Source organism: Myotis lucifugus, unplaced genomic scaffold (assembly GCF_000147115.1).
Source record: "Myotis lucifugus unplaced genomic scaffold, Myoluc2.0 scaffold_420, whole genome shotgun sequence".
Taxonomy (NCBI): Eukaryota; Metazoa; Chordata; class Mammalia; order Chiroptera; family Vespertilionidae; genus Myotis; species Myotis lucifugus.
This window is the reverse complement of record NW_005871468.1, coordinates 791,975-813,951: the sequence shown is the minus strand read 5'-3', so window position 1 is coordinate 813,951 and position 21,977 is coordinate 791,975. Positions and strand designations below refer to the sequence as shown.

Genomic DNA, 21,977 nt, shown 5'->3' with positions numbered 1-21,977 from the left:
TGGACTATTCACATTCTCTGTTTAACACTGTTATTTCTATTAAAGATAGTCTCTTGCTTACCCTAAGTCTTGCTTTGCTATAAAATTTTTTTTTAATGAAATATACTGAATGGTATGTGAAGACTTTTGTGGTGGTGCTCTGGAATATAATAAGATAGGGGAAGCATGTGGCAGAAAGACCAGGGAGTTTAATATGGGACTAAGAGGTGCATTAATAGTAGGAGACAGACAGCAAGTTGGTAGGAAATGCTGGGTAAGTCCAGAATTGTAAAGTGGAGGGCAAGAACCAGTTCACTGGGTGCAGGGAAATGGGAAAGATGAGACTGAGGTTTTTAAGAGGAAACAGTTCAGGGTGAGATTGAGGCTGGGGTTGTCCTGTGGTTAGCAGTTGACACATCCGGATGCTGTAGTCACTGACCATATAAAAGTCATTGAAAATAATAAGGGGTAAGGAAGAGGGAAAATGCAAGCCAAGTCCTGAAAAAAACCTAGAATGACAAAACAGGTTTGAAGGGATGGTAGATGCAATTGGCAAAGATTTAAAGAAGGTGGTGTAGGTAGAACTTAGATTTAGAATGAAGAGAAGGAGACAGAAAAGTTGACATTGTAATGGTCTGAATTTGGAAAAGAATTTTATGCAAGAAGTGTGACACTGAAGCTCATACACAATTCAGAACTTCAACCAATCAGAACTAGCTCTACCATAGGAACTAGTTTATTGGGTGAATATGTACCGAGCACCTCCTGCAGGGGAGAGTGTGGTGGACAGGATAGGTTCTTGCCTTTGTGATACACCCTCTAAGGCAGCGGTTCTCAACCTGTGGGTCGCGACCCCTTTGGTGGTCAAACGACCCTTTCACACGGGTCGCCTAAGACCATCCTGCATATAAGATATTTACATGACGATTCATAACAGTAGCAACATTACAGTTATGAAGTAGCAACGAAAATAATTTTATGGTTGGGTCACAACATGAGGAACTGTATTTAAAGGGCCAGAAGGTTGAGAACCACTGCTCTCAGGGAATGAAACGGGATAGAGTAAGTAGGAGACTTTCCACAGCAGGTCAGTGAAGGGCTCTGAGAAGGTAGCATTTGAGCTAGAATCTGACTGATAGGAGGGAGCTAGCCATGGGAAAATCTGAGAAATGAATAGTTCATTCATGACCTTTGCCAGAGAAATTTCAATGAAGCCCGAGGTCTCTCTCTTACTCTCTCCCCCCACCCACCCCTGCTATGAGGTAGGATGGAAAGTAAGGGAGTAAGAGGCACCAGGGTTGGGAAGGTGGCTCCAGGAGAATGGGGAAGGTTTGGAAGATAAGCCACAGATAAGGAGACGATTGGAGAGTAGCATTGACGATCTGGCTGAGACTGAATAACAGAATATGTATGGCGACCACATTTTTGTCTGGCTGTGTGGTTTTGCCATTATTTTTTTTAATCTTTATTATTGAAAGTATTACATATTTCCCCTTTTTTCCCCCATTGACCCCCTCTAGCCCACCCCGTCCCCCTGCCCACCCTATTATCTGTGTCCATGGGTTATGCTTATATATGCATACAAGTTCTTTGGTTGATCACCTCCCACCCACCCACCCTCTCCCGCCTTCCCTCCAAGATTCTGCACTCTGTTCCATGCTTCCATGTCTCTGGATCCACTCTTTATCGGTTTATTTTGTTAATTAGATTCCACATATAAGTGAGATCATGTGATACTTGTCTTTCTCTGACTGGCTTATTTCACTTAGCATAATACTCTCCAGGTCCCTCCATGCTGTCTCAAAGGGTAAGAGATTCTTCTTTTTTACTGCTGCATAGTATTCCATGGTATAAATATACCACAGCTTTTTTATCCACTTGTCTATTGATGGGCACTTGGCTCTTTCCAGATCTTAGCTATTGTAAATTGTGCTGCTATGAACACAGGGGTACATATATTCTTTCTGATTGGTATTTCGGGTTTCTTAGGATATATTCCTGGAAGTGGGATCACTGGGTCAAGTGGCAGTTTCATATTTAATTTTTTGAGGAAACTCCATACTGTTTTCCATAATGGCTGCACCAGTCTGCATTCCCACCAGTAGTGTAAAAGGGTCCCCTTTTCTCCGCATCCTCGCCAGCACTTGTCATTTGTTGATTTGTTGATGGTAGCCATTCTGACAGGTGTGAGATGCTACCTCATTGTCGTTTTAATTTGCATCTCTCTGATGATCAGTGACTTTGAGCATTTTTTCATATGTCTCTTAGCCATCTGTATGTCCACTTTGGAGAAGTGTCTATTGAGGTCCTTTGCCCATTTTTTAATTGGGTTGTTTGTCTTCCTGGTTTTGCCACATTTGTAGGCTTGCCCAGGTCTATGAAGGCAGGAGAGCCTGACCACTGTGTGTCTCCACTGCTAGCACAGTTCCTTTCTCTTCTCTCTCTTGTCAAACAAATCAAAGGGGTCTGGAGTGAAGGTAATGGCCATGAAGGAGAGAGAAAACTGGAAAACTAAGAGATTGTGGTCATATCGTAATGGTGAGCAAAGATTTGAGTTGTGGGTCAATTTTGGATGATGCCTGGTGCAGTGACTTGCGAAAGGCTCCATGTGATGACATAACCAAAACGTTGTGGAATGGAGCCAGACTCTTTCTGCCAGTCTTCACTCCGTTCCCCACATTGTACCCTGTAGGCACCTGCAACCAGGAGAGAGAAGGGAACTAGAAAGGGGAAGATTGTGGGATAAAAAGAAGGGGTGAAAGAAAAGACATTTTATTTGTAGCCATGCTTTATAATACTTCTACAACTTTGCAAGTATCTTTTATTGTGTTTGAGTTTTCCCCACTTATCTCAAGTATAACCTGAGTGACTTTCTGAGTTTGCTTTCAAACCATGGTCCCCTTGGTCTTTAAAGAAGGGAAATCTGAGTTTTTCTGTAAGTTTTAAGGTCACAGCAGAAGTGGGGGTCTGGGAGGATCTTGTCCACAATTTTCAAAAATTGATTATTCACAGGTTTAGTTTCCTTATATTTTCTTTGTATTTAATCTCCCTGACATACAACTTCTCATCCAGTATTAATTTTTTTCCCTAGTAAAAACCATTTAAATACTGAATATCTCCCCTGGTACTGCTTTAGCTCACCTCGTACGTTTTTTTCTGTAGTATTTGTATTATTTAGTTCTAAATATTTTCTAATTTCTATTATGATTTCTTCTTTAATCTATGAACCTTTTAAAAGTATACTTTTAAAACTTCTAAATGTTGGTTTTTAAGTTATCTTTTTATTATTTTTTTTAAATATATCTTTATGATTTCAGAGAGGAAGGGAGAGGGAGAGAGAGATAGAAACATCTATGATGAGAAAGAATCATTGATTGGCTGCCTCCTGCATGCCCCCTACTGGCAATCAAGCCTGCAACCTGGGCACGTGCCCTTGACCAGAATTGAATCCCGGACCCTTCAGTCTGCAGGCCGACGCTTTATCCACTGAGCCAAACCGGCTAGGGTAGTGGTCGGCAAACCGTGGCTCGTGAGCCACATGCGGCTCTTTGGCCCCTTGAGTGTGGCTCTTCCACAAAATACCATGTGCGAGCGCGCACGTACAGTGCGATTGAAACTTCATGGCCCATGCGCAGAAGTCGGTTTTCAGCCTGGGCGAGTCTATTTTGAAGAAGTGGCGTTAGAAGAAGTGGGGGTATGTTCGCTGAGGTCGACCCCTCAGATTGAGGACGTTTTTAGCAAAGGCCAGGTTAGGAGTACCCTAATTAAGTTAATAACAATGTATCTACCTATATAGTTTAAGTTTAAAAAATTTGGCTTTCAAAAGAAATTTCAATCGTTGTACTGTTGATATTTGGCTCTGTTGACTAATGAGTTTGCCGACCACTGGGCTAGGGCTATCTTTTTATTATTTTTAAATTAATTGCATTGCAGTCAAAGAATATAGTCCATATGATACATTCTTTGTTTTTGTTGAGACTTGCTTTATATAGATATTGACAGTTCTATATGTGTTTATAAAGAAGGTATATTCTGTTATTGAAGGTCTATTCTGTATATGACTAAGATTTTTAATTGTTTAAATCTTCTATAGCCTTATTTTTGTCTGCTTGGTCTATCAATTACTGAGAAGTATCTTAAAATCTCTCAGTGTGTTTTATCAACAAGGTATACATTCCTAAATAATATAATTATATAGTTGAGTTTTGCCTGTTTGTGAATGAATCTTACATAGCCTTTTCTGCCTCTTTTTTATTATTTATTATTATTATTATTTTTTTGCTCAGCATTACCTTTTAAGATCATCCATATTGCTTTGTGTTGGAATAATTTAGTAGTTTTCAAATTGTGGTCTATGGACTCCAGGGTTTTTCCCCAAGACTCTTTCCCAGGATCCGTGTGGTCAAAACTATTTTCATGATTATTTGCCCTTTTCACTGTTGACATTGTCAGTGATGTCCACAGTGAAAAGACAATGGTAAGAAAATCCACTGACACGTTGTCATGAATTAAGATGGTGACCCCAAACTGTACCTAGTGGTCATTTTAATTCAGTTTCACTCAAGAATGTCTTTGCTAGTGCTCTCACTCCTGGGAGCACGCCATGCCTTCCCTCTCAGGCGTGCACCTCTTCAATTCTAAGGGTGCCCATGAGACTTGCAACCAGGAGAGCTATGGACAGCCCTGCCTGGCCCCGGGCTAACCCCCCAACCTGTCTCCAAGGCCCCTTTTTCTCTGACTTTCCAGAGCTGACAGCAGCCCCGCCTCCGCTCATTTTTTTCCTGTAACATTTCTGGAGACCCAAAGCAGCCCTGTCTAGGCTCTCCTGTTGCTTCTTCTACCCTAAGCCCTTCCTTGTCTCATTGTCCCCAGCTTTAATAAAATAAAAAAGTAACAATAATAAAAGAAGAATGTCTTTGATAAAGCAGATAAATTATTGATTTTATTAATTCTCAACCCTTGTGTCCATGTCTTTTGAATATTCCATGTGATGAAGTGGTGAGTATGTATAAAGCACTTCTGCTGCGTGTTGAACTACAGTGGTCGCCCTGAGGAAAGGCATGTCATTATTTAAGTTGCAGACTAAATTTGCTACTTTTAAAATAGAATACTGTTTTTATTTTATAGAGTGGCTGATAGATAAACTCTGGTTACTTCCACTTCAGCGTTTGGCAGATATTTTCTTAGAAATAAAGTGAGCCTGTCACTTCAAAGAAAACAACTGATTGTATTTGTTGCCAATGATAAAATTTGAATTTTCACATGAAAATTAAAATTTGGAGAAACTCGTGTCTACCACTGTGAACTCGATATCACTACTTAACCTTTCTGTTTCGATAGACAAATGTGATTATGACGTAGAGTGGTGCAATGCCGTCATTGAGAAGATTTGCATAATTATGTGAACCAATGTTTTGCAAGTGATGTGTGTAGATATTACAAAATCATGCATAGGTAATAGCTTTCATTCAACATGCAAGATAAGACATTGGATTTTAATGAAAACAGTATGAGAAGTTCATTGATAGGGTTTCAGAAGGTACATTGCCTCTGATCTTTAAGAAATTATCACTTGTTGAGTTTGGGTATAGTATCAAAGAAGAATATCCACAATCACTTGAAAAGAGTGTAAGAATACTTCTCCCATTCCAACTATATATCTGTGTAAGGCTGATTTTCTTCATACTTCAACCAAAACAAAATGTCACAACAGATTAAATGTAGAAACAGATATGAAAATGGGGTTTTCTATTAAGCCAGATAAGATTTGCAAAAATATAAAACTGTCCGTCTTTTTACTTTTTAGAAAACAGTTAATTTTATAAATGTTACTTATATTAACACATATTCATTGTTATTTAAAATGAATACATGTACATTTTAAAAACTCAGTTATATAAAACAAAAGATCTTTGTAGTCATTTTCTAAGAGTACAAAACGGCCCTGAAATAAAAAAGTTTGAATATTTTGTTCATTTTTGTTTGAATGTAATATTCCATTTCAGATTTTTGACCCTTTTCTTTAATCCAAATGTTTTTGGACATTTGTTTTTTCCAGTTTGGAAACTGGAACATCATGAACATTGATTGCTTCAGTGAACAGCTTTGGACATGTACCTAGTGCACATAAGCATGCCTTTCTGTAAGGTATAGAACTAGCGGTGGGATTCCTGGATTAGAGAATATGCATATTTTTAACTCATATCTTGAGCTTTTTTAGGTAATGCCTGATTTAGTCAGAGTCTAGCGGGAAACAGAAGGCCCTCAAACTAGGTATTTTGAGAGTTTACTAAGGGGACGATTTAGAAACACGTGGATAGAGTTTAGAAAACATGCTAGTTGTACAGTATCCAGCACTAGTGATGGCTGAGAGCCCTTGACACAGCTTGGTGTTTAAAAAAGTAATGGGAAAGAACTTTACCTCAACTGGGAGAGGATAGTTGTATGGAAAGGGCTTCCTGATAGGAATTGTGGCCCCTAAAGAGGGATGCCCATAACTCATGACAACTGGCAGGGAAGATCCTGGGGAATAAATTACCTGTCTTTACCTCCTCCCATCCTCAGTCTCCTGCTAATGTCTCCCATGGGTTGAACTCAGTTTGAAGCCAGAGGAGAGAGGAGTTTGATTACATATATATATAGAGGGGGGGGGGGGGCGCGCGCGCCGTGCCAGGTGCACAAAATTCGTGCACTCGGTGAGGGGGGTCCCTCAGCCCAGCCTGCACCCTCACAATCTGGGAGCCTGCTCGGCCTAAGCTGTTCGTCAGACATCCTTAGCACTGCTGCAGAGGTGGGAGATGCTCCTGCCACCACCACTGGGCTCACCAGCCGTGAGCCCAGCTTCTAGCTGAACGGCGCTTCTCCTGTGGGAACGCACTGACCACCAGGGGGCAGCTCCTGTTGAGCATCTGCCTTCTGGTGGTCAGTGCACATCATAGCGACCGGTCATTCCGCAGTTCGGTCGAATTGGATATGAGCCTTTAATTATATAGGATTTTATGTTTAGATTTTTAAATTTATTTTTAGAGAGGAAGGGAGAGGGAGAAACAGAAATATTGATGTGAGAGCGAAACATCAATTGGCTGCCCCCTGCACACCCCCTACGGGAGGATCAAGCCGAAACCTGGGCATGTGCCCTAACCTGGAGGTGAATCGACAACCCTGCCATGCTTCATCCGTGCCCAGGATGATGTCCAGTCAACTGAGTCACACTAACCAGGGCAATGATATATATTTTTTTTAATTAATTTTTTTTAGGTCAGCCTCAGATCCATTTGGAATTGATTTTGTGGACAGTGTAAGACTGATTTTTTTTTTTCCAAATGGCTCCCCAAGTCACCAGTGTTGTTTACTGAAACAGTCCTATCTCACTGCTCTGAAGTGCCACCTTTGTTATAAACCAGGTGTTCATGAGTTTGTTGACTCCTTAGTATGTTTCAGGGTCTGTGTGCCTGTCTATGAGCCAGTAGATATTGTCTTGGTTTTTATAGTTTTATGTGTGTGCATACACACACACACACACACACACACACACACACACACACACATACCCTTATTGGAAATTTGATTGGGAGTTGTTGATTCTATAGGTCAATTTAGAGGAAAATGAGATCTTGTAGTTTAGGGATATACCTATTTATTTATTTTTAAAATTTTTCTCAATATATTTTATTTCCTTTGTAGAGACCATGTACATCTTTTGTTGAATTTATTTTTGTGTATTTGATTTTCAGGTACTATTTTAAAATGGTGTCCTAAATATTGCTTTTTAATTGTTACCATTATGTACAAATACAGTTGCTATGTTTTTTACAATTAATTTTTGTATTTTAACTTTATAATCACTAACCTCAGTAAGTTTATTTATTAATTATAATAGTTCAGCTGGATATTCTTTTGGATTTTCCATGAATGCACTCAGTGTTGTCTGCAAATACTGACAGTTTCCTTTCCAATTCTTATATAGTTCTTTTGTCAACAAAAGTAGGTCAGAACCTATAGATAAATTTTATAAGAGTTTGAGCCAAAAAATTGAGGACCGACCCACAAGCAAAATCTCAAAGGAGTGACACTCTGAAGAATGACACTTTTGCAGTTCTTTTTTCTACTTTAGAATCAAAGGAGAAGACTCCATGCTATCCATTAGTCATTAGTGGTAGATCAAAGAGGTGGGAGAAAGCCAGGGGGAGGTGTCTCTAGGATTGGATGAAAAGCAAAGTGGAGAGATACATACTTGTTTTACATCAGTGGGCACAGGATAGTTAGCATTTAACTTTTACAGTAAATAGAGATGGTACGGACAACAAGAAAATGAGTTTTGGGGTTGTCCTGTGAAGGTGGGTGGTTATGCCTCTGAGAGGTCTGGAAAAGATGGTGACTGATATTCCAAGGGTATGTTATCTTAGATGCACAAAAACAATGGACAGGGCTCCCTTAAGGCAAAGATGGACCTTTGATTAAGGAATCTATAACTCACAGTGTGACTATGCCTCATGACCTGCCCAGTTAGGACATGTATGATCAGATCATCCTATGTGGTTAGGTTATATGGTCCCTGAGCTTGTCAGGCTTGCTACAGAGCCCCTCTCCCATTCACACTTTAACTTGCTTTATTTTATTTTTATTTTTTTTTTAAATCCAAGTCTTTTTTTTTTAATATATTTTATTGATTTTTTACAGAGAGGAAGGGAGAGAGATAGAGAGTTAGAAACATCGATGAGAGAGAAACATCGACCCGCTGCCTCCTGCACATCTCCTACTGGGGATGTGCCCGCAACCAAGGTACATGCCCTTCACCGGAATCGAACCCGGGACCTTTCAGTCCGCAGGCCGACGCTCTATCCACTGAGCCAAACCGGCTTCGGCTTAACTTGCTTTATTGCGCTGTCCAGGACCTTCATTCAGTAAATGCATGTTGAATAGAAGTAGTGATTGGAGGCATCTTTATATCATTCCTGTCTCAGAGGGAAAGCTTTCAGCATTTCATCATTAAGAATGATGTTTGCAATGGAATATTACTCAGCCATTAAAAAAAAAGAAAGAAAGAACTCTTGCTATTTGGGACAATATGGATGGACCTAGAGGATATTATACTAAGTGAAATAAGTCAGACAGAGAAAGACAAATACCATATTATTTCACTTACATAAAGAATCCAAAAAACAAACTAATAGAGAATTGATGGTCACCAGATGGGAGAAGGGTTAGGGAGATAGGTGAAAAGGGTGAAAGGGATTAAGAAGTACAATTTTCTAGTTATAAAAATAGTCACAGGGATATAAAGTACAGCATAGGGAATATAGTCAATAATACTGTAATAACTTTGTATCAGATGGGTACTAAACTTTTCAGGATGATTTCTTTGTAAGCTAGATAAATGTCTAATCACTGTGTTGTATGTCTGAAACTAATATATTGTGTGCCAACTGTAATTAAATATTAAATTCAAAAACTTTTTTTAAAGAATGATGTTTGCTATAGTTTTTGCTTCTTTTATCAGATTAAAGGGAGTTTCATTCTCCTCTTAGTTTTTATCCTGCATGGGTGATAGTGTGATTTTTCTGATTATGTTGTTACTAGAGGCCCGGTGCATGAATTCATGCATGGGTGGGGTCCAGCTGTCCCACCCCGATGGGGGCCCATTGGGCTGGGCCAGCGGGGAGGAGGGGCTGTGGGCAGTTGGCCGGCTGGTTCCACCACCGATCAGAGTTTTGGGGCCGATCAGAGAAGGGGCTGGACAGGGGGAGGGGCTGAGGGCGGTTGGCCGGCCAGCCCCTCCCCCGATCAGGGTGTTGGGGGCCAATCAGGGCCAGGATCAGGCTGGTTGGCTGCTGCAGTGCTCGTCATAGCCACTGGTCGATCTGGTCATTCCACCGTTCTGGTTGCTGGCTTTTATATAGAGAGATTGTTGTGAATTTTACATATAGGGTGTCCCCCAAAAATGTATACACACACTTGGAATAATTATAAAGGCAGTGTTTATTAAAATACATTTCATTTTCAAATTTGACCTATCAGCTATTAAAGTGTGTATACACTTTTTTGGGACACCCTGTATTTCAGTAAATGAGACTGACTTGAGTGTCCTTGTCCTATTTTGCTATCAAGATTATGTTGGCGTTATAAAGTGAATTGAGTAATATTTTATGTTTGTGTGTTCTCTGAAAGAGTTTGGATATGATTGATGTTATTTCTTTTTAAAATAACAATATAGTTTTCTTTGTGGGAATGTTTTCTTTCATAAATATAGAACTTTTCAGATTTTAAATTTCTTGTATCAGTTTTGATAATTTTTTCTAGGAATTTGTCTAATTCACCTAAATTTTCAAATTTATTGGCATAAACTTGTTCATAATATCCTCTTATTTCTGTAGGATTTGTAGTGATATTCACGTATTCCTGATACTAATAATTCGTTCTACCCTTTTTATTTTTAAATTAGGCTCATCAGAGATTTATCAGTATTAGTCTTTTCAAAGAACAGACTTCTGACTTTGTTGGTCCTCTCTTTCCTCCCTCCCTCCCTCCTTCCCTCCCTCCCTTCCTTTCTTCCTCCTTCATCTAACCACCTTATTTTTTACCTATCTACCTACCTTCACACATTTGGGGTGTTTTTTTTCTACAGTCATCTGCACATGATGTTTTGGTCAGTGATGGACTGTATATATATATATGACAGTGGTCTCATAAGGTTATAACGGAACTGAAAATTCCTATTACCCAGTGAGGTGGTAATGTGTAATGCACAATGAAGTTCACAAATACTTACCATTGAGTTACAGTTGCCTAAGTATTCAATACAGTAACATGCTGCACAGGTCTGTATCCTAGGAGCTTATAGGGCAACAGAATTTGACACCGCAAAATATGTGTCTTTGGCCTAAGGGTTATTTTAGGCTAATTTTAAGAAACAGCAGACATGGGAGAAACTCTGAAAAACCAAGTAGAAGTTGCCTTTTGTAAAGGTAACAAATTTGTAAGGGAAATCTCCATTAGTAAGAGCGCCTCCCTCCTGTACCTGGTAGAGAGGGATGACCTTATTTCTGGAAAAACTTATCAATTCAGAAGATTTATATCTGCAGAACAACCTTACCCTATTTACTGTGTTTTTTCTTGATAACCTCCCATAACTGACTTGCCCCACCCCAATATCCTCTTTCTTTCTTTCTTTCTTTTTTTTTTAATCCTCATCTGAGGATATTTTTCCATTGATTTTTAGAGAGAGTGGAAGAGAGAAGGAAAGGCAGAAACATCAATGTGAGAGAAACACATCTATTGGTTGCCTCCTGCATGAGCCCCAACCAGGGCCCAGGCCTAGAAGGAGCCCTTGACCAGAATTGAACCCAGCACCCTTTGGTCCGAAGGCTGACACTCTATTCACTGAGAGCCAAACCGACTAGGGCTATCTATCCTCTTTTGTTTTCAGCTGAAGATAGTAATTAAGTAGTGGCTTCAGTCATTTTGGCAAATTACTGTTTTCCTGGCTCTCTCCCATGTATACAGGAGGTACACATATTACTAAACTTTTTTTGTTTTCTCCTTTTAATCTCTTATCACAGGGATGTCTCAGCCACGAACCCAGTAAGAAGGAAAGTTATTTTTCCTCCTCTAGACTCTGGAGTCTAGAGAGCAATAGACTGCACCACATAGCCTAGGTGTGGAGTAGGCTATACCACTTAGGTTTGTGTAATGCACTCTATGATGTTTGCATGAGGATGCAGTCGCCTAACAACACATTTCTCAGGTGTATCCTTCTCATTAAGTGGCCACAGCGGTACTGTTAACCTAAAAATAAAGGCCAAAGTGAGAGGCAACAAGCGTTTCTTTTGAGATAAAAAAAATAGCTATTTGGAAAGCACTGACTTAGGGATTAGCCCAAATAGAATTCCCATTAGGAGACAAAGGCAAGGGGCATTTATTAGAAAGGAACGGGGAACAGTCACACCAAAAGGCGGAAGGCATTTCTGTAGGCGCAGATTAACTAGTGGCTCTAATTCTAAAAATGTTTTTTACTTTTCAGTCTGGAAGTCATCAGTCTGGTAGTCATATCAGATTTCTTGTTATCTTTGTAAACAGTTGTTGGAGATAAGTACTGGTTATTTGCCCTATTTTAACATTCCAAAGGGTTGAGGCAGAAGACCTTCAGCTCCTCTGGGATGTAGCTGACGCCATTTTAAAGTGGCTCTGTTTATATTATACTAGGGGCCCAGTGCACGGATTCCTGCACCTTGAAAGGCACTGTGGGTCACAAGGCTGTGCTGGGCACAGGGGCAGGTCTCAACCTGTCCTCCGTGGCCCCTCCCGCCGTGGCCCCTGGGTCCCCTGTCTGCCGGCAGGGCAGCCCTGCTCCCACTGCCGCCACTCCCACGTGCTGACCACGCTGGCCCCGCTTGCACCCACTGACGGCGCAGAGCAATTGGGGCTGGCACCAGCAACGGGTGTGAGCGAGGCTGTCATCATCAGTGGGTGCGAGCGGTGGCTGCTGCCCCAGTCCCCCCTCAGGAGCAGAGGGAGGTGGAGAAGCCCTCAAGGGCGATCGGGGCCAGCAGCCACCGCTTGCACCCTCGAGCGATTGGGACTGGCGCCGGGCACTGGCAGTGGGTGTGAGCAGCGGCTCCAGCACCGGCAGTAGGTGTGAGTGCCCAGTGGGACCGTGGCGCGCAGGAGCAAAGAATTTTCAGTAACCATCGAGGTTTGCCCTGATGACAGCGACTGGCGCCCTGCCTTGGTCTGGCGCTCTCGCTCACCTGCTCCACCATCCCACCGTGGCTGATGCCCACCATGTTCCACGCTCTGCTGCCTGCTGCCGACACCCACCATGTTCCGCATGCACCTCCTGGTGGCCAGCACACGTCATAGTGACCAGTTGTTCGATTGTTCCGCATATTAGGGTTTTATATAGAGAGATTTTTACAGTACTTTCTGTGGGTTTAATTTATTCATTCTCATTTTTGAGATGGAGATTTAGATCATTTTTTTTTTTTCAGCTAGTCATTTCTAATATGTACTTTAAAGGCTATACATTTCATGCTAAGGTAAAAGCTTTAGCACTATTCTACAGGTTTTAATATGTGTTTTTATTGTTCATTCAGTTCAAAATAATGAGGATGTCTTTGTTGCTCCCATGGGTTATTTAGAAGTAAATTGCTTAATTTCCAAACATAAAGGGATTTTTAGGTTTATTCCGTTATTTCTGATATAATCCCCCCTTGGTCAGAGACCATAACCGGAATAGTTGTAGTCCTTTGAAATTTGTTAGACTTGCTGTATAGTTCATCATATGATCAGTTTGGATAAGAGGTCATCATGCCCTTGAAAAACATGTATGCTGCAGTTACTGGATGTAGTGTCTCTTGTATGTGCAGTGTCATTCAATCTTGCATGTTCTCAGATTTTTTTATCTGCTTGTTCCTTACTACCGTTAAAATCTTTGCTTCTCTGTTTAGTTCTGTCAATTTTTGCTATATGCTGTTGAAGTTACGTTATAAGATATGTACAAATGTAAAATGTTTATATCTTTCTGGTGAATCATCATGATTTCCATTTTTAGTTAATGCAGCGTTGTCTGACATGAGTGTTAGCTTAGACCTCAGAGCACTTGAACTCCACTTACTCCTCCCTCACAAAGTTATGTGCCACTGCTGTTTAATTCTCTGTATTTTATTTTATTTACTTACTTATTTTTTATTGATTTCAGAGAGGAAGGAAGAGGGAGAGAGAGAAAAACATCAGTGATGAAGAGAGAATCATTGATCAGCTGCCTCCTGCATGTCCCCTACTGGGGATCGAGCCCACAACCTGGTCATGTGCCCTGACCAGAATCCAACTGTGACCTTGGTTCATAGGTCAGTGCTCAGCCACGGAGCTGCACCAGCTGGGCTAATTCTCTGTATTTTAATCCCACAAGAGGCTTATTCCTTCTTGGTTGGCATCCATTTAGGTTTATTCACTTACTTCCTATTGCTTTTTTTTTCTTCCTACATCTCTTAGCTTCTATCTTCCTTTTAAAAAGGGGTCTCTATTTGTCTGACAGTGTCTGTATTTCATCTTGATTTTTTAAGTTCTTTTCCCCCCTGGATTTGGAATTTCAAGCTGGCAATTATTTCCTTTCAGCCTATGAAGATGTTCTCCCTTCATCTTTTTTTTTTCTGTTGAGAATTCAGCTTAGAGTTTTATTGCTATTTCTTTTTGAAGATAATCTCTTTTTCCCCACTGGCTATTTCTAAAATTTTCTCTTTGATTTTGGCTTTCAGCAGTTTTACTCTCATGTGCTAAGGTAAGGTGTTTTTTTTTAACATATTCTGATTGGAATTCATAGCATTTTTGAATCTGTGGCTTGATGTCTTTTGTTAGTTCTGGAAAATTCTTAGCCTTTATCTTTTCAGATATGCTTCTGCTCCATTCTCTCTTTTCTTCTTGGAATCAGATACCTTGTCTTTCAGACCTTTTCATCATGTCCCATATATCTGTCACATTTTTCTATATTCCTGTTTTTTTCCCAGGCTTCAGTCTGGATATTTGCTTCTAAATAAAATGTCAACTAACTCTTTCTTCAGCTGTATCTCATTTGCTGTTAAACACATCTATTGAATTCTTTATTTCAGTTATTCTGTTTTCTAATTTTAGAATTTTCATTTGAGTTTTCTTTTAATAGTTTCCAATTCTCTGTCAGAATTCTCAATCATGTCTTAACTATTTGAAAATATATATTATTATCCAAGGTAATAATACACGGCAATAAAAATAGGCTCACAGGGGATCCAGATTTTGTCTTGTATTTTACTATAGTCATAATTGTTGCCTTCCCTGCCAGTTATTGTATAGAGAAATTGTGAAGGTAATTTGAGGCTCTGGAGGACAGTAAGCTCATTCTAGAACTCTTTGGGCGGGCCACGGGGGCTAGCACCTGTAGACAATCAGTGATTGCCATCCTTCCCAACGAGGTGCAGGCTGGTCTGTTTCTGGTAACTCTGAGGATGTAGCCACCAGGGCATGAGCTGAAAGCCCAGGTGTTCACCTTCTCGTGGGTTACCCAAACTGCATTTTCTCCTCCCAGCCTTGCATTCTGCTGAAAGCTCTGCTCAGCTTCTTGCTTCTCAGCATTAGTTTTTGGGATTGGTGACTTATTAGCTGCCTAAAAAAGAAAGAACACTACTTCTGTATCATCAAATATTCATTTTTCAGATTTTCCTTATGTTTCATAAATGTTTATTATAGTTGGTCTATTCATTTCAGGATCCAAACAAGGTCAATGTATATCGTAATTGGTGGTTATGTCTCTTCTAATCTATATGTCCCCCCCCCTTTTTTTTTTTTAATTTGAAGGACAAGGTCAATTGTGCTGTAGAATTTCTCATATTTTGTATTTTATTGATTCATTCCTGTGGCGCTTCCTATAAAGTACTGATTGGTTCTAGAGGCTTGAACAGGTTCGGGTTCAGGAGGCAATAATGCCAGGGTGTCTTTCACTTTGTGATGTTGAGATTGACCAGTGAGTTAGTGGTCAGTTTGGATTTTGGCAGCCCTGTTTGTGTATTGGGAGTGTCCTCGTCTGCCATTCACCTAAGGCTTTTAGTAGCCAGTGGTGAGCGCTGTCCAGATCAATTATTTTATTAGGGGCTGCAAAATGATGCCAGTGTACCACCACCACTCCTTGTGTGTTTATTGTCTCGATGGATTCTTTTTAATCTATATATACACCCTTCCTCCCACATGCACACACAGTTTTCTAGTTTATTATTCTTTTTACAGTTTTAACCTGTTTCCCTCCAAAGGAATGATAGTAATTAATATTTATTTATCCTTTCTCTTCTCTCCATATTCATCTGTCTTCTAAATATTTTTATTGGTTTTATCTATCTGCCTCTTTTTATTATTTTACACTTGTTCTATTTTTCTTTAAGAAAGACACCCTCTGAGGGAAGAGATCAACTAAAGGACTTGTATGCATGTATATAAGCATAACCAATAGACACAGACAGTAGGAGGGTGAGGCCGGGAGCAGGTGGGGAGAGGTCAATGGGCAAAAAAGGAGACATGTAATACTTTCAACAATAAAGAATTTAAACTAAAATAATAATAAATAAAAATTAATGGAAAGAAAGAAAGACACCCTCTGAGAATGTGTCCATTCTATCACTTGATTTCCTGATATCCATTCGGCCCTTTTTTCTCCACTGTGAATTTTAACTTTTTTAAATTTCAGATTATTCCTTACAGTTCTTCCTTGCTTTCGTCACCTCTTTTTTCCTTATGCATTTCTGTTCCGGTATGTAGAATCCATATTATATTAAATTTGGTTGCAGCTATAACACTGTTTCCTAAAGTTTCCTTTTAGCTGATTTTGTAGATAATTTCCACTGGTAATTTCTTTCTCTGAATCCTCTGGATAATGATCTCCTTATTACATAGGGTTGTCTGTTTTCTCTTAAACACAGGTGAATTGTTTGTTTTCTCTTAAACACACTGGAATTTTATCTAGGTGCGATGTTTGACGTGGTGTGAGAGAGTTGTTCTTCCTTTCTTTTCGGGTGGTTTCTTCTGAGAGCTGCAGCTGGGGTGTAGGTTGTACAGTGCTCCCAGGTCAGTCCCCCGTTCCTGACTCCTCTCCGCTTAATATCTTGTGTATGTCTTCAAAAAAAATGTTTTTTTAAACAATTTCACTGACATGCCCCTGCCTCTTTTCCTGGCTCTCCAATACTCTGAACTATGAAATAATGTGTACACTATCCCTGCTTTCTTTTTTTTTTTTTTTTTTAAAGTTTTTTTTTTTTAATGGAAATCACTCAGGATAAACATCCTCAGAGATACAAATTCCCCACTTGGGACAAGAAAAAAGATCCTACTGATCTACTTTGTCTCTTCATAACTGCTGGAAGGATGTCCCTTCTAGAAGAAAGAAGTTTGGGGGTCGGGAGACAGCAGGTTTGATAAACTCTTCCCCAAGAACAAGGGCAAATCTACCGGGATTCTAGTTACTTTTCCAGAAGGGAATTACAAAGCATCAGTGAAGCATCAGTGCTGTCTCCTATTTTTGTTTCACATTTTGAATAATATTAAAATGCATACATTCAAGAGCCCCTGGGTTTGTCTTCTAGGAAGCACAGCGTATGGCCATTAAGGGCCACTCTTGCTTGTGGGTCGCCTTTAGCTGTCGAGTCAGATACGATTAGACTATCCCTGCTTTCTTAAACAGAGGCCTGACACTGAAGGATGAGTGGAATTTCCCAGTACTAGACAAGAGGTGCACATTCCTGGCAGAGTGACCAGCATATATAGAGGCCTAGAGGCATAGAGCAGCATAGCCTGTTTGAAAATTGCTATTTTGTGCAAATATTTTTGTATTTCTCTTATGTATATAATGTTACTTGGTGTCTTAAAGGCCACGCACACTTACCCCTCAAGCCTTTGCATTTCTGCAGGTTTTTCTCATGGCTTTAGCAATTCAGTATTTCCAACTGCTCCCTAGGCCAGTGGTTGGCAAACTCATTAGTCAACAGAGTCAAATATCAACAGTATAACGATTGAAATTTCTTTTGAGAGCCAAATTTTTTAAACTTAAACTATATGGGTAGGTACATTGTTATTAACTTAATTAGGGTACTCCTAAGCTGGCCTTTGCTAAAAACGTCCTCAATCTGATTGAGGTACGTTCGCTGAGGTCAACCCCTTCCAACTCTCCCATCCACACTCGTCTTGTGTACTTGTTTCGTCTATCTCCTTTCGTTCATCCTCTCTATATGTCCACCCCCCACTTCTTCTAACGCCACTTCTTCAAAATGGACTCGCCCGGGCCGAAAACCGACTTCTCTGCACATGGGCCACGAAGTTTCAATCACACTGTACGTGCGTGCCCGCACGTGGTATTTTGTGGAAGAGCCACACTCAAGGGGCCAAAGAGCCGCATGTGGCTCGAGAGCCGCGGGTTTGCCGACCACTGACTGCCCTAGGCAATCTACCCTATTGTAATGAATCCCCTTTTAACAAACTGCAATCTCAAAATGTTAAAAGGGGATTCATTATTTTTCCCACAAATCAAATCATTTTTCTTGTCCAACAGTAACCTTTCCAGTCTCTCAAGCTTGAAGTCTTTAACTTGTATCATAAGTGGTTTTCCTCTATTCCGAGTTACTGAGTACATTGCCTTTCCATTCAGCTTTCCCTGTGACTCATCCCCCCTCCGTTTTTGTATTGCCTTTCTCTCATCTCGGCTGTTATCGGGCCAGGACTGTTCAGCAGGCTCCATTTCCTGCTTCTCACCTCTTCCCCCTTCACTCTATTTCCCACATGGCTGCCAGGTTTATACATTTTCAAAAATGCTTCTTTCTTTCCATCACTCGTCTCTGCTGAACCTCTGGTACCTAATCATCTATAGAGGACAACATCTAAATTGTCCAGTTTGACTTTCTGGGTTCATGCCTCTCACCTTCCAGGGTACAAACAATATGTAGCTAGACTGGACTTCTCACTCTGCCTTGGGTATATCCCCCCCACCTAGTTTTATGCTCTTAATATTTTAATAGGGACTCCTTTATCCCCCTCTTTTGACCTAAAAGAACATCAGAGAACACTGGGTTTGATACAGTTTCTGACAGGATGGCCCTGACTTTCGGTGCCTGGGGCTAGTGTGTTCCGCCTCAGTAGAGTTTCTCTACTATTTATAATGTCTAAATCTTTCTCTTTCTCTGTGCCACTCTCTTTTTTTAGTGCCATATATTGTCTTGTTTATTTAATGAATACTTATTGTCATCATGTCTAGAGTGTAAGCATCATGAAGGTGCTTAATACCTTGTGTATGTCTTTAAAAAAATTTTTTTTAAACACACCTTTATTTGACGTTAGGGAGAGGAAGGGAGAGAAACATCGATTCAGTGTTCTACTTTATGCATTCAGTGGTTGATTCTTGTATGCTCCCTGACCAGAGATTGAACCCACCATCTTGATGCATCAGACAACTCTCCAACCGAGCTACCTCGCCAGGGCCTGTGTACGTCCTTAGATACTTCGGTGGCGTTTAATTTAAACTTTAAGGTATCAAAGAAATTACTTTAACATATCGCCCTCTTACCGAGTGCCTTAGGGAAGGACAAAAGTGATGGAGTGTCAGTTCAATTATCACTTATGCAGGAGCCCAACATTTGAGCTAATTTTCTAGATGTAAGTTACCTCTTTAAGCACTTAAATTTAATGTTTCCACTTAAATATTTATTACTGCCCTATGGTAAGCACAGAGCACTGATGACTATTTAACCTTGTTTTTTGATGACTTACTCATATTTGTGAGACTTACTCATTTTTTTTTAATCCTAGTCCTCAGAAACACATGGTAGACACATGTTGGAATTATTTCTTTATTTTTAATTTTTTAAAATATATTTTGATTGATTTCAGAGAGGATGAGAGAGAATCATTGATCAGTTACCTCCTGCACGCCCCGCACTGGGAATCCGGCCCACATTCGCAGTCTGCGCATGTGCCCTGACTGGGAATCGAACTGGTGACCTCCTGGTTCCTGAGTTGATGTTCAACCACTGAGCCAAGCAAATTATTTCTGATTAAAAATGTCATTGTTATGATTTGTTACCATGTCATATATATAGAATGTATGTTTCTGGGAGGTTTTTTGTTTTGTTTGTTTTTTGCCAGTCTAATTATTTGCCTCTTATAAAAGTAAAATACATCATCTGTAGCTTCATGATAGACTATTATCTAATTTTGAATGAAAAAAATGAGGTTATATATTTAAAAATGCATTAAGATGTATAATTATGATTTGTTAACTTTATATAAATAAAACTCAATAACAAAATATTCGGATCACCTCTCCTCAGCTTCCTCACCCTTAGTACAATCGTTGTTTTTATTATCTCTCAATGCCTTTTTGTCATATGGGTGGCAGAGAGGCTGGGCTAGATGAGAGACTTGATTTGGGAGAAAGAGCCAAGTTGATGGTGTGAGAAGCCCAAGAGTTCGCCAGGGTTGTCTGAGCTGTGTGCTCTACTCTGAGAGCCAGCAGTCTGGGGACCTAAGTGATCAGCAAGGGAGGGCAAGTGCTCTGGCTCCGGCTGTAAGGCAGACAGCCCAGATCATCGACCTTAGGCAGGGTCTTTCTGCCTTTTGGCCTCCCCTGTACCCCTGAGCCAGGGGAGGAAGGGCATTCCGTGTTAGAGCCTACAATTGTGAGTTTCAGAAAGAGAACAGCTACAGAGATAGTTCTGACCACTTAACCTTTTCTGGCAGGATTTCCTTCTCTTGTTTTAGCGCTAGTAACTGCAGTATTCAAAACAGAGTAGTCTCTAGAGTGCCTTCTGGTGGCAACTGCCAAGGGTTTCAGCCCTTCCCAACACAGCTGCTGGTTAGACGCTCCCTTAGGCTCCCTGGGGAGCTGAACACGTCAGTTTCTCAGCCGCCTGTCGTGTCCTCTAGCCTTTGGATTTGGTCTACCCGAGTCACCTTAAATAAAAGGTCTGCTTCATAGTGTGACTGAGTGTCCTTTCCAAATACCTCAGTCCCTCAGAGGCTTGGAGCATTTGGCAGCAATCCTAACTGCTCTTGCTTTTCTCTAATTCCCAGGATCAGTTTTGTAGATTATTCTCAGAAATCATTCCATGTGAACTTAAAAACCCCAAAGTCAAAAGTGTTAGTATCAGTTCTGTGTACTGATTACTGATCAGGCAGGCCTGTGTCTTCTAGACGAGCGGCTTTAAACATGGAGGACCCCCAAGAGCTTTTGTTTACGTGGCTTATATTTATTGATATTTACTGTATTAGAAATTAAAGCAAAGTTTTAAAATATTTATCAATTCATTTAAAAATAATAAACCATTTACCTAAATAAATTCACTTAAATATATAACAAGTTAATGTAAATTATTTTTTATGGAAAAGAATATATTTTCCAAAAAAGAAAAATTAGAAGAGTGAAAAGTTTACATATTTGTAAATCTTTAATAATCTCCTTTTTAGATAACTGTGGGTATTTTTCTTTGATAGTATACTCAAACTTAAATGGTGTTTTCTTAAAGATTAGTTGCAGTGTGGAATCTGAAACTATGTTAATGAACTTTTCATACCTAGTACTCTTGGGAAAGAATGTGTGAAAAGACAACATTGTTTGAACCTTACAGTAGCCCCATGACGTCATGAGGCATATATTGTTATTTCCATTTTACAGATGAAGTGATTGATCCAGGAGAGAGCCACTTAAAAATCTCTTTGTGACAGAACTACTTGTGGTTTAGAATTGCCTCTCATGTGCTAGATTTAATTTTGGGACTAGATTAATTATCCAAAGAATAAAGTCTCCCTATTCAGATGACTGTGTGATTTCTATTTGTCCGATATATGCCTTTTTTAAAACTCTGTATTTTATTTTTATTCTAGACTTATTCTGGACTCTTCTGTGTAGTCATAAATCCTTACAAGAATCTTCCAATTTACTCTGAGAATATTATTGAAATGTACAGAGGGAAGAAACGTCACGAGATGCCTCCACACATCTATGCTATATCTGAGTCTGCTTACAGATGCATGCTTCAAGGTAACTGGAAACGTTACAATACGAAATGCTTAGAGTTTCTTAAACGTCATTAGGTTCTTATTAGATGCTACATTTATCAAAAAAAAATATTAACATTTTTAAAAATTAGAAATTAAAGTAATAAATGTTTATTGTAAAAAATTATGAATTCTTAAAATTAGAATGGGCAAAATGGACATTTTTATAGGAAGCTGGTATGTTCCTTGCTTCATAAATACTCCATGTTAATTTTTATGTTCAAAAGCTCCTAGGCTGTATATACATCTGATCCATACCACAAGCCAGTATAAGCAAAGCTCTGTTGCATTAGGTTTTAAAACCAACAGGAAGAGCCAGCAGGAAGAATAATAAACAGAAAAGGTGAATGTTTCATTGAGGAAAGAAAGGTTATAAAATATTTCTTATTTAAATATGTGTAAAAGAGACAGCAAAAGTTAAAAAATGTGTTGAGTTGGTTGAG

The 21,977-nt window shown here is 39.8% G+C and overlaps 1 protein-coding gene across 1 annotated transcript in view; it reads left to right on the top strand.

The window, feature by feature from the left end:
* The window catches only part of MYH10 (myosin heavy chain 10), a 129,134-nt gene that overhangs the window by 472 nt on the left and 106,685 nt on the right, over nucleotides 1-21,977 (top strand). The window contains exon 2 of the mRNA XM_023743952.1: nucleotides 21,361-21,517. Coding sequence (XP_023599720.1) covers nucleotides 21,361-21,517 — 157 coding nt within the window. The remainder of the gene's footprint in view (nucleotides 1-21,360; nucleotides 21,518-21,977) is intronic.